General features: G+C 43.5%; 1 protein-coding gene across 1 annotated transcript in view; it reads left to right on the top strand.

Moving 5' to 3' along the window:
* LOC121877358 overlaps window positions 1-11,756 on the top strand; it is a 55,511-nt gene that overhangs the window by 26,868 nt on the left and 16,887 nt on the right. Inside the window, exons 2-5 of the mRNA XM_042383081.1 lie at window positions 1,450-1,579; window positions 3,140-3,429; window positions 7,295-7,408; window positions 9,479-9,697. Of these exons, the coding sequence (XP_042239015.1) occupies window positions 9,526-9,697 (172 nt within the window). The 5' untranslated portion in view covers window positions 1,450-1,579; window positions 3,140-3,429; window positions 7,295-7,408; window positions 9,479-9,525. The remainder of the gene's footprint in view (window positions 1-1,449; window positions 1,580-3,139; window positions 3,430-7,294; window positions 7,409-9,478; window positions 9,698-11,756) is intronic.

Below are 11,756 nucleotides of genomic sequence, written 5' to 3'. Positions count from 1 at the left end.
CTCGAAGGTGGGTGGTGGTGGGTTAGGTTAGGGATTGGTGGGTTATAGTAGATGGTGGTGGGTTAGGTTAGGGATTGGTGGGGTTATAGTAGATGGTGATGGGTGGTGGTGGGTTAGGGATTGGTGGGGTTATAGTAGATGGTGATGGGTGGTGGTGGGTTAGGTTTCAGGGATTGGTGGGGTTATAGTAGATGGTGATGGGTGGTGGTGGGTTAGGTTAGGGATTGGTGGGTCATAGTAGATGGTGGTGGGTGGTGGTGGGTTAGGTTAAGGTTGGTGGGTTATAGTAGATGGTGGTGGGTGGTGGTGGGTTAGGTTAGGGATTGGTGGGTTATAGTAGATGGTGGTGGTGGTGGTGGGCTAGGTTAGGGATTGGTGGGTTATAGTAGATGGTGGTGGGTGGTGGTGGGTTAGGTTAGGGATTGGTGGGGTTATAGTAGATGGTGGTGGGTGGTGGTGGGTTAGGTTAGGGATTGGTGGGTCATAGTAGATGGTGATGGGTGGTGGTGGGTTAGGTTAGGGATTGGTGGGTCATAGTAGATGGTGGTGGGTGGTGGTGGGTGAGGTTAGGGATTGGTGGGTCATAATGGAGATGGTGGTGGGTGGTGGTGGGTTAGGTTAGGGATTGGTGGGGTTACATAGTAGATGGTGGTACAGGTGGTGGTGGGTTAGGTTAGGGATTGGTGGAATGTAATTAGATGGTGATGGGTGGTGGTGGGTTAGGTTTGGGATTGGTGGGTCATAGTAGATGGTGGTGGGTGGTGGTGGGTTAGGTTAGGGATTGGTGGGGTTATAGTAGATGGTGGTGGGTGGTGGTGGGTTAGTTCAGGGATAGGAGGGTCGTAGTGGGTGGTGGTGGATCGTAGTGAGTGGTGGGTCGTAATGGGTGGTGGTGGGTCGTAGTGGATGGTGGTGGGTCGTCAATCAACTACAACTTGTATATTTATACCAACCAAATCCTCCATCATCTTAAAAAAAATATCTTCACCTAACCTAACCTAACCTAACCTAACCTAACCTAACCTTAAAGTGTATCTCTTCCTAACTGCCATATCATTCATTCAATACAAAACACAACAATAATTTTACCCGCCGTGTAGTGGGCGCCCAGTGACGTCAGCACAACATCTCTCTCTTGTCACGAGAAAGAAAAAAAAAGAAGAAAAAAGCCCGCGAAAAGTTTGTTGATGTTTACACCTGATGTTGTGACGTGTGATCTTTGTGTGGTGGTAAACAACTTGTATTGCAGCTGTTTTATTTATTTATTTATCATCATCATCATCATCATCATCATCATCATCATCATCATCATCATCATCATTATTATTATCTTTCAAAGTTTTTAATAGTTGATAACTAGTGTATGTACTGATCTATAATTACCATAATGTTTAAAGACCTCAGTTAGTTGTTGAAAGTCAGTAATATATTATAACGCGACCACAACAGGACCGCTGGTGGCCCTCAGGGTAGCGCTGGGCGACACTGCCAGACTACCCTGCCAGTACCCACGACCTGCCGACGACTCCATCAGCCTCGTTCTCTGGTACCTCAACCACACCTCCAGGCCCTTCCTCAGGTGAGTCATTTCTTCATCGGGTGATTAGTTCCTTCTTCAGGTGAGCCAAGGTGTCGTCGGGTGATTAGTTCCTTCTTCAGGTGAGCCAAGGTGTCGTCGGGTGATTAGTTCCTTCTTTAGGTGAGCCAAGGTGTCGTCGGGTGATTAGTTCCTTCTTTAGGTGAGCCAAGGTGTCGTCGGGTGATTAGTTCCTTCTTTAGGTGAGCCAAGGTGTCGTCGGGTGATTAGTTCCTTCAGGTGAGTCTCTGCTTCGTCTCGTCAGATGGTTCCTCAACCCTAAGTTTTTCATCGGCCTAGTTACGGCTTCATACCTCTCTCCTTCAGTTTAGATACGGCCTCTAACCTCTCCAGCAGTTTAGTTACGGCCTCTAACCACTCCCTCAGCTTAGTTATGGCTTCTAACGTCTCCCTCAGCTTAGTTATAGCTTTTAACGTCTCCTTCAGCTTAAATTCGGCCTCAAACCTCTCTCCCTCAGCTTAGTTACGGACTCTGACCTCCCCTCAGCTTAGTTACGGACTCTAACCTCTCTCCCTCAGCTTAGTTACGGACTCTGACCTCCCCCTCAGCTTAGATACTACTTCCAACCTCTCCATCAGTTTAGTTACGGCCTCAAACATCTTCCCAGCTTAGTTACGGCCTTAAACCTCTACCTCAGCTTAGTTACGGCCTCAAACCTCTACCTCAGCTTAGTTACGGCCTCAAACCTCTACCTCAGCTTAGTTACGGCCTCAAACCTCTCTCCCCAGCTTAAATGTATAATCTAAGCTTCGTGTATCTTTCTACGTATGAGTTTAAGCTTCCTGCATGTCATGGTCAATTAGCCGGTACACCTGACTCATCTGATGTTGTTGTTTACACCCGAGGGATACTTTTACTGATGGACTCGCACAGTGACTAATTCCTGGCCCATGGTCTCGTTTGGTTGTTGTTTTGTTTTAATTGTTTTGTTTTTAGTTGTTTGATTACCACAGCTCTTCCTCCCCTTCCTCTCTACCCTCCCCCCCCTCACACACACACACACACACACACACTTGGAGGTACACAGCACAAGGCAGGTGCGCTGGGCAGGTAAAATCCACAATCTTTTCTTATAGATAATTTTTATTCTTTTGTGAACAATTAAATACATTGTTTCCTCCTATGACGTCATACGGGATATTTTACACCATTCTGTTTTGTTAAGATAAATAAGGAATGCTGTTTTTTTTATGTTTTTATTCATTTGATCGTGAATAAAAACCTTATATTGTACTAATTTGATCACTAATAAAAGATACATATTTTAATTCATTTGGTCATGAATAAAGAATATATTTTTTTTTATTCATTTGATGATTAGTGAATTATTGTTGACCGAATTATTCAATATTTTGTACAATGAGTATGATGTTTGCTTGGGGGGGGGAGGGAGGGGGGGGGTATATTTTTTAATACAATAAAACGTAAAACAAGTAGACCAGTTTTAACTTTCTCAACATCACAAGAGGATATCAAGTTCTCTAAAAGACTTTCTCCCTGTCTTTCTCACCTTAACATCATCCTCACTTCATGTTCCACAGTTTCGACGCTCGTGAGGACGTGGAGAGAGGCGGCCCCGTCAGCTTCAGCGACGAAACTGACAACGCCATCGTCAGCAGAGATATCAGCAGCGGTGGCGTCAGCGGCAAGGGTGTCGGGAGGAAGGGCTCGGGAAGGGGCGGCGTGAGGCGGGGCAGGGTGTGGTTGGAGAGGGGAGGCACGGCCCTTGTGGTGCAGGAGGTCGGGCTGAAGGACACGGCTGAGTATCGCTGTCGGGTACATTACCGTCTCTCTCCTTCCTGGACCCAGAGACTCCTCCTTACTGTTCATGGTCAGTGTGTCTGTCTGTCTGTCTTATTCTCTTCATGGTCTATCTGTCTGTGTGTTTCTCTGTCTGTCTATTTGTCTGTCTTCTCTTCATTGTCTGTCTGCCTGTCTGTCATTCTCTCTTCATGGTCAGTGTGTCTGTCTGTTAACACTTGTACGTGGTCACTGTCTATTCCTATGCATAACAAGTGTCTTGATCTGTCTAGCGTGGATAATAATTAGTGTGTGTGTATGTGTGTGTGTGTGTGTGTGTGTGTGTGTGTGTGTGTGTGTGTGTGTGTGTGTGTGTGTGTGTGTTTTGGGGTGTGTGTGAGGAGGTTGATGTGTGTGTGTGTGTGATTGGGTTGGTATGTGTATGTGCATGCATGCCCCCGTGTGTGTTCATACGTGTGTGTGTGTGTATACGTGTTTCAGTATTCATGTATGCATGTATGAAAATGCTTGAGACAGCCACTGTATCCTCGTCAGTGTGTAATGTCACGTATGCATAATGAAGCAAGAGAGGTCACGCTTCAACTACCTTGTTAAACTAACTCTAACAGCCAGTTCCGGTAATAAACGTCGTTGTTATTGTTGCATAATGTTTCCGTAAACACTAATACAGATACAGTGGAACCTCTAACCTAACGGACTGTATGGAGAGGAAAATCCGTTATATCTGGAGTCCGTTATATGTGGCATCTTCCTCTAACGGATTATATGGAGAGGGAAGTCCGTTATATAGAAGTTTCACCGCACTACAATTCAGGCAATTTGAACCCATTATGTTAACACTTTCTCAACTTTATGCCTTTTGCCTTACATCAGGTTTATGTTGTAGAGAAAATGTAGTATATCTCTATAACCTTTTACAGCGTTAGGTTAATATTTATGTTAATATATAAGTATGTTTATCTTTTATTAACAGTTTGCTAACAGTAAATGTCACGAAGAAAAAATTGTGTCGTAGTTGTTTGAGTATTTAGAGAGTCATAACTTTATGCAACACTGGGTTAATGTTCAGGTGGCGTGATCGAGGTCGGGGGGAGACCAGCAGGGAAAGTTTACAAGGCTTTTGTGAATGAATTGTTTTGTGTGTGTGTGTGTGTGTGTGTGTGTGTGTGTGTGTCTTATGGTCAATTATTCGGAACTTTTCCTCTAAAAACATGGTAGAGTGTTTTCAACTGTCATCAACTCTCTCCATAACTGAGACCAAAAAAAAAAGTTGTCTTATTTGTAGATTCTCACAACCTTTCATTAAAAAAAAATATTATTATTTTTTAAATTTAAACTGGCCCTTTATTTCTTCATACACACACACACACACACACACACTCTCTCTCTCTCTCTCTCTCTCTCTCTCTCTCTCTCTCTCTCTCTCTCTCTCTCTCTCTCTCTCTCTCTCTCTCTCTCTCTCTCTCTCTCTCTCTCTGTCTCTCTCTCTCTCTCTCTCTCTAAATTATACCCCCAAGGAAGTCTCTTATTCAATGTGGGTATAATTTCAGCTTTCACTCGTAGAGAAAGTCTACTTAAAATTAATCAACCACTCTCCATACTTTCCCCTTCTCACCTTCCCCCTTCTATTTCCCAACTTTCACCTGTCCTCTGCTATTTCCCAACTTTCACCTGTCCTCTGCTATTTCCCAACTTTCACCTGTCCTCTGCTATTTCCCAACTTTCACCTGTCCTCTGCTATTTCCCAACTTTCACCTGTCCTCTCATATATTTCAACTTTCACTCTCCTTTACTCTCCCCTCCTTAACTTTTGGAAACTTTCTAACGTACGGCAGCCTATCAGGACAAAGTACGTGACAGCTTTCACTATATCAATATTCTCTACGTATGCTCAGGAACTTTCTCTTCTGAGGTGGATGCTTTTCCCTAGGGCTTGTCCGACAACTTTCTATACACATCTCTCTCTCTCTCTCTCTCTCTCTCTCTCTCTCTCTCTCTCTCTGTCCATAAACAAGGTTACCTTTTGCCCTTAGGTGATAACGAGGGAGAGAAGGAGGGTGAGGAGGTGAGGGGAGAGGGTGAGGGGAGAGAACACAACCCCTCAAACCTCACCATCAACTCAAACTAGAGCAACACGACTGATCATTACCTCTCTCTCTCTCTCTCTCTCTTTGTCCCCTACTTCTCTCCCACCTATCTCTCCATATACCTCACTTCCCCTTCTTCTTCTTCTTCTTCTTCTTCTTCTTCTTCTTCTTCTTCTTCTTTTCTCTCCTTCCCTTCTCCCCCTGTTACCTTCTCTCCCTTCCCTCCCTCCCATCTATCACTGCCACTTTTAGGACTAAGTCTCCCGGGAATTTTGTTTTGTTTTGTATTTTACGTCCCTGATTACAGTCGAGCTGTACCTGCTGTACCCACTTGACTGTACCCGCTGTACCCACTTGATTGTACCTGCTGTACCCACTTGACTGTACCCGCTGTACCCACTTGACTGAACCTGCTTTAGCAATGATCAGGAGCCTCCATACCAATATTCTCTCTCCCTTCCCTCTCCCTCCCCTCCTTCCCTTATCCTCCCTCCCCCTCTTCCTTCGTTCTTGTTTTGCTCCTTTCCTACTTCTCCCTTACTCTCTCTATCTCTCCTACTTCCCTATGCCATCCCCCCATCCCTTCTTCCCTCTCTTATCCCGTGTGACTTCCCTCTTTCTCTCTCCCTCCCTTTTCTCCTCCCTCTCCCCTCATCTCTTGTGTCTTCCTCCTTCCTCTCTCCCACTATTCCTCCATTCTTTTCTCATCCTCTCCTATCCTCCCTTCCTCTCCTCTTACTCATCTCTCCTACTCCAACTCCCTGTCTTCGCCCTGTCTTCCTACCTCTCCTCCTCCTCCTCCCTTTCCTCTCCCTCCTCCCTCTCGTCTCTCTCCTCTCCTCTCCTCCTCACTTCCTTTCCTTCTCCTCTCTCTCCCACTCATTACTTATTCCCCACAATAAAATACAAAGGGAGTATTACAGGAACCTTCACTTAGTGTGTTTAAAGACGACGTAACTCGATGATGTGTGTGTGTATGTGTGTTTGTGTGTGTCTGTGTGTGTGTGTGTGTGTGTGTGTGTGTGTGTGTGTGTGTGTGTGTGTGTGTGTGTGTGTGTGTGTGTGTGTGTGTGTGTGTGTGTGTGTGTGTCACCTTGTACCGCCACCTGTAATTATACCTGTAACTTAACTTATTGTCTTTTCCTAAACAAGTATTTGTATCTGTACTTGTATCTTTGTAATTACTGTATCTGCACCTTCATATATTGTGGTACCTATATATGTGTATCTGTAACCTGTACGTATATCTATAACGTGTACCTGTTCTTGTACGTGTAGCTCTTCCTGTAATTCTATATTATACCACAAAGAGATTGAGGCACATTACACCTCTGGCTGTCACCTGTCAAGACCATCGACCTCTCACAGCTCAGTTTGTGAAAGAAAAAATGAAACGCAGACTTAAAAAAAAAAAAAAGGCACGTCGTTTCCACTTGTGGGAAGAGCCGAGAGGACTCCTCCACATTACCAAAGTTTGCCCCTAAATATGAGAGCGTTCTGTGTTATTGGCTTCTTGACCAAAGAAAACGGGACTTACAAATACTACAGCTGCCTTATTGTGGGTCTCTCTCTCTCTCTCTCTCTCTCTCTCTCTTGGCTATCTCAACATTTTCCTCTAAATTCTGCAGCACTTTACGTCAGATGTGTCGTCGCCTGAAGCCCATTTTGAGATTCACGAATGTTGTGTTGACAAAACGTTTCGTGGCTCTCTCTCTCTCTGATTCTCATATTTTAACATGATGTATATAAGCTTGCTACGTGCACATTATGAGAGATGTTTCCACACACACACACACACACACACACACACACACACACACAACCAATTTCTGTTCTTCTGGTTGACAGAATCGGTGGCCGGGCTGGAGCTGGTGGACGGGACGGGCCGGCCAGTGGAGGGAACAACGTTGGGACCCTTCTCTCACGGGCACAAGCTCAGGCTGGCGTGTAGGGCCCATTATGGTGAGTACTGAGGGAGGTGAGGAGGGAGGGAGGTGAAAGGAAAGAGGGAGGGAGGAGATAAGGAGAGAAGGAATGAAGGGAAGGAGGAAGATGGTGGTGATGGTGGTAGTGAATGGTGGTAGTGCTGATAATGGTGATGATGGTAGTGGTGGATATTTTAGTGGTGATGGATATGGTAGTGGAGGTGATTGATATAGGTGGTGGTGAGGATGATGGTTGTGTTGATGGAGCAATGGTGATATGCTGTGGTGTAATGGTCAGCATGCTCCCCTCCCAAGCGAACAGACCCGGGTTCGATCCCGGGCAGGGTGAAACTATGGGCAAGTCTCTTTACGCCATTTGCCTCTGTCTACCCAGCAGTAATTGGGTACCTGGATGTTAATCGATTTGCGGATCGTGTTCCGGGGCAATGGTTAGCCAGTACAGTTGGCGAGTTGTCAGGTCTTCTCGGACTATTCCTTGACACTGGGTCCTGCAGCTCGTTAACTTATGGTGTGGTTGTTGTGTTGGAGACAGCTTCTACACCTTAAACAAATTCACGCCTAGGTGGCCCTTGGGCCGGCCATCCTCGTTACCCGAGGGACAACTATTATAATACTGATATTAGTTATGGTGGATGATGGTGGTGGTGGAGGAGGAGGAAAAAGAAGAGGAGGAGGAAGAGGAGGTGAAGGTGGAGGGAAATCAAGTCTTGGGTGACTGCTGGCTCAGTTAGTCATGAAGGAACACGATTGCAACAATATATTGCAAGTTGCAACAGCTGAGCCTTGTCCATCGTGCATCCTTCATCACCCCACTGGCTATTGTTGTTGTTGTCGCTCTTGCTGCTGCTGTTGTTGTTGTTGTATTAATATATCAAAGTGCTTCAGTATTGCACCTAACCTAACCTAACCTAACCTAACCATTCACCAGACCAATATAAAACTAGTGACTAAATCATCGGTGTGACTAAAGTATTGGTGAAACACGGTGATAAAGGCTGGTGAGAATAACCCAGACCATTAAGGTGTGTAATTAGATAAATGAGAGAATAGGTAATTATGCAGATTGGTGACTGACGCCATCATTATGCAGATAGATGGATGGATAGAGAGGTAGTTAACGTATTTAGGGCCGCTGGCTCGCTCGCTATTGGTCCACTTAAGTGTATGAGGGAGATGGACGCTACAGTGTGAGGGTGACGTAGTTAGGTGTAAGGGGATAAATAGAGAGACGATAGATAGATAAACAGACAGGCGATAGATAGATAAATAGATAGATGCATATATAGATAGATTGACAGACAGACAGATCGATAGATAGGTAGTTAGATATATATGGATAAATAGATCGATAGATAGATAGATAGGTAGACAGACAAACAGATAGACAGATACATACATACATACATACATACATAGATTGACAAACAGACAGATAGATAGGTAGATAGATATATAGATAAATAGATAGGTAGATAGATAGACAGACAGACAGACAGACGGACAGATAGATAGATAGATAGATAGACAAAAAGTAGATAAGCTTAGGGTCAGTTCTTATACCGGGGATGGATGTTGAAATAATGTTGATCATAATAAACAAATGAATTACTGTGTAAATTGTTCAGTAAATATACACCGCTGTCAGATGTATATATTGATTATGGCATAAATCCACCTAGGCCTGTCTGTCTGTTCGTCCGTCTGTTTACTTACAACGCACTGTTTTTATCAGGATGTTTTAAGTGGATTGCTTTATATCTAACCTAACTTAAACTAACCCAAACTAACCTAACTTAACCTAACCTAACCTAACTTAACCTAACCTAACCTAGCCTAACCTAACCTAACCTAACCTAACTTAACCTAACCTAACCTAGCCTAACCTAACCTAACCTAACCTAAACTAACCCTATTATTCTGTCGTTCTAATCAATCTAACGTCACCATTCTTGGACGTTGATTGGTTACTAAAGTGTAAAGGCCTGAATTACTTGACAATCAACAACCAATCAGCTTCCATGGATGGTGACGTCAGGATGCTAAGGACGTCACACACACACACACACACCATGTCTGTCACCATCAGGAGGAGCCAAGGTTGTGTCACTGGTGTGGTTACTGGATGGAGTAGAGATGGACGACTCGTGGGAGGTAGCAGACGCAGGCGTGGTCACCAACCTGCTGGAGATAGACGGCCTGCAGCACCATCACCACAACGCCCACCTCACCTGCCGCCTCACTACCCACGCCCACACCCACGTCGCTGCCAATATCACCGACGTCTCCACTACTATAACAATGTTTCGTAAGTACCTCGTTCACCCTATCCTCTTTATCTTTTACGAAGTCCTTCCCTGATCACCAGAAAAAAGGAAATACTGTGGAATTAATAACAAAGTATGGCCATGAAAGATGAGAAATAGGGTATAATTGATAAATACTTGACCTAGGCAGATAATGAAATAGAAAGACATGTGGAGCAAAATGTGATAAAGAATTAGTAGAGAAGATAATAATGACTGTCTGATTATTATTAATGTGACTATCAATATTGGTGTTCAATTTCCTTAAGTCACACCTGAGAGAGAGAAACAGTTCATAAGAAAACGGATTACATTTTCAGAGCTGTCCAATATAAACATAGATTTCCAAGAAATATTGTTATTGTCATGGACTATTGCATTTAAATAAGAAAGAAAAATAAAAGTATTGAATTTTTAATTTTATGGGCAAAATATTTTACAATCCTATTAGATATGTATCGTTTTCTCTCAATATACTGTACAATATATCTATAATTATACATGCATATAAAATAGTGTGTGTGTGTGTGTGTGTGTGTGTGTGTGTGTGTGTGTGTGTGTGTGTGTGTGTGTGTGTGTGCAGTTTTGAGAGATATACAGAGAGTGTGTGAGAACGAGTCAGTAACCTGAGCTTATGGATTACGTTAAACATAATGAGCATAGACATAAAATATTGTTTGTAGTTTTAACCTGTACTGTTGAGATGTCATTATTATTATTATCAGTAGTAGTATCACTTCCGTAACCCACAACTGAGGGACAGGGTATTATTTTCGTCCTCTCTGTTAATATGTCTTTCTGTCTATCTCTACCCACCGTGTGATAAGGTTGATGTGATAAACTTTTGGTACAAATCAGCTGAAATGGACCAAGTATTGCCATGGTAAAGATTCATGCACTGATAACACGTGGGTTTTATTTGGTGGGTTAAAGAAAACGATGACATGAAACAGTCTCCAGCGGTAACTACGGTAATATAACAGAAACGGCGTCTTTATTTCAATATTTTTTGCCCTGTCATGATAACGGTTAACTGGCAAGGTTTGTATCCACTCGAAGTGTTTTTTTTCTTTTAGCGTAAACAAAAATTTCAAGATAATATAAAATTCTTTCAGGCAAGGAACCACAACTTATCAATAGACTACACTACTCCAACTATTATTATTAACATTTTTTGCAAAAGTTCACCCCAAAAAGGTTCAAATTTTCGCTAGTTAATCCCAGTTAATCAGAGCAATCACAGCCATCATAACTCTCTTTTTGTGTCTGAAAATACCAGAAAAAATTTTCAATAAGAAAATTTTACATTTTTTTGGTGATATGCATTAATGATCATCTAATAATTATTGAGCCTTTATAATTTCAAATAGTAAATTAAGGTATTTTGTATACATAATTTGTGTTGGTCTGGAAAAAATAGATGAGATGTTTATTTTTGCATTTAATGTCCTCCGACAGGTGTCTTGTGGGTAAGGTGTGTCGCCAGCCGACAGGTGTATCTTGGCCGACAGGTATGTCATCAGCAGACAGGTGTGTCATAACCGACAGATGTCTTGGCCGACAGGTATGTCTGGCAAACAGGTATCCTTGTGCGACAGGTGTCTTGGCCGACGGGTGTGTCGCAGCCGACGGGTATGTCGCCTTCGACGGAGTCATAATAAACGGGTATGTCATAGCCGACGAAATTATTATCGCATGCGACAGGTGTGTCATAACCGACAGGTGTGTCATGGCCGACAGGTGTCATGGCCGACAGGTGTGTCATAGCCAAACAGGTGTCATGGCCGACGGAGTGTCGCCAGCCGACGGGTGTGTGCGCAGCCAAACGGGTATCCATCTTCAGCCAAACAGATGTCATAATGAAGCAGGTGTGTCGCTGGCCAGCAGGTGTGTCGCAGCATGGAAACAGGTGTCATGTTTCTACAGCGTTGACAATAAATACGAGTATTTTATTATTGTATCAATATTTTCATTATCTTCAAAATAGCTCTTGAAACCAATTATTACTGTATGTTTTTGTATGTGCTGAATGGTTAAATCTCTCTACTCTCTCTCTCTCTC

Source organism: Homarus americanus, unplaced genomic scaffold, assembly GCF_018991925.1.
Source record: "Homarus americanus isolate GMGI-L3 unplaced genomic scaffold, GMGI_Hamer_2.0 scaffold367, whole genome shotgun sequence".
In the NCBI taxonomy this organism is placed as follows: Eukaryota; Metazoa; Arthropoda; class Malacostraca; order Decapoda; family Nephropidae; genus Homarus; species Homarus americanus.
The sequence above is the reverse complement of the archived record's forward strand: the minus strand, read 5'-3'. Positions and strand labels throughout refer to the sequence as shown.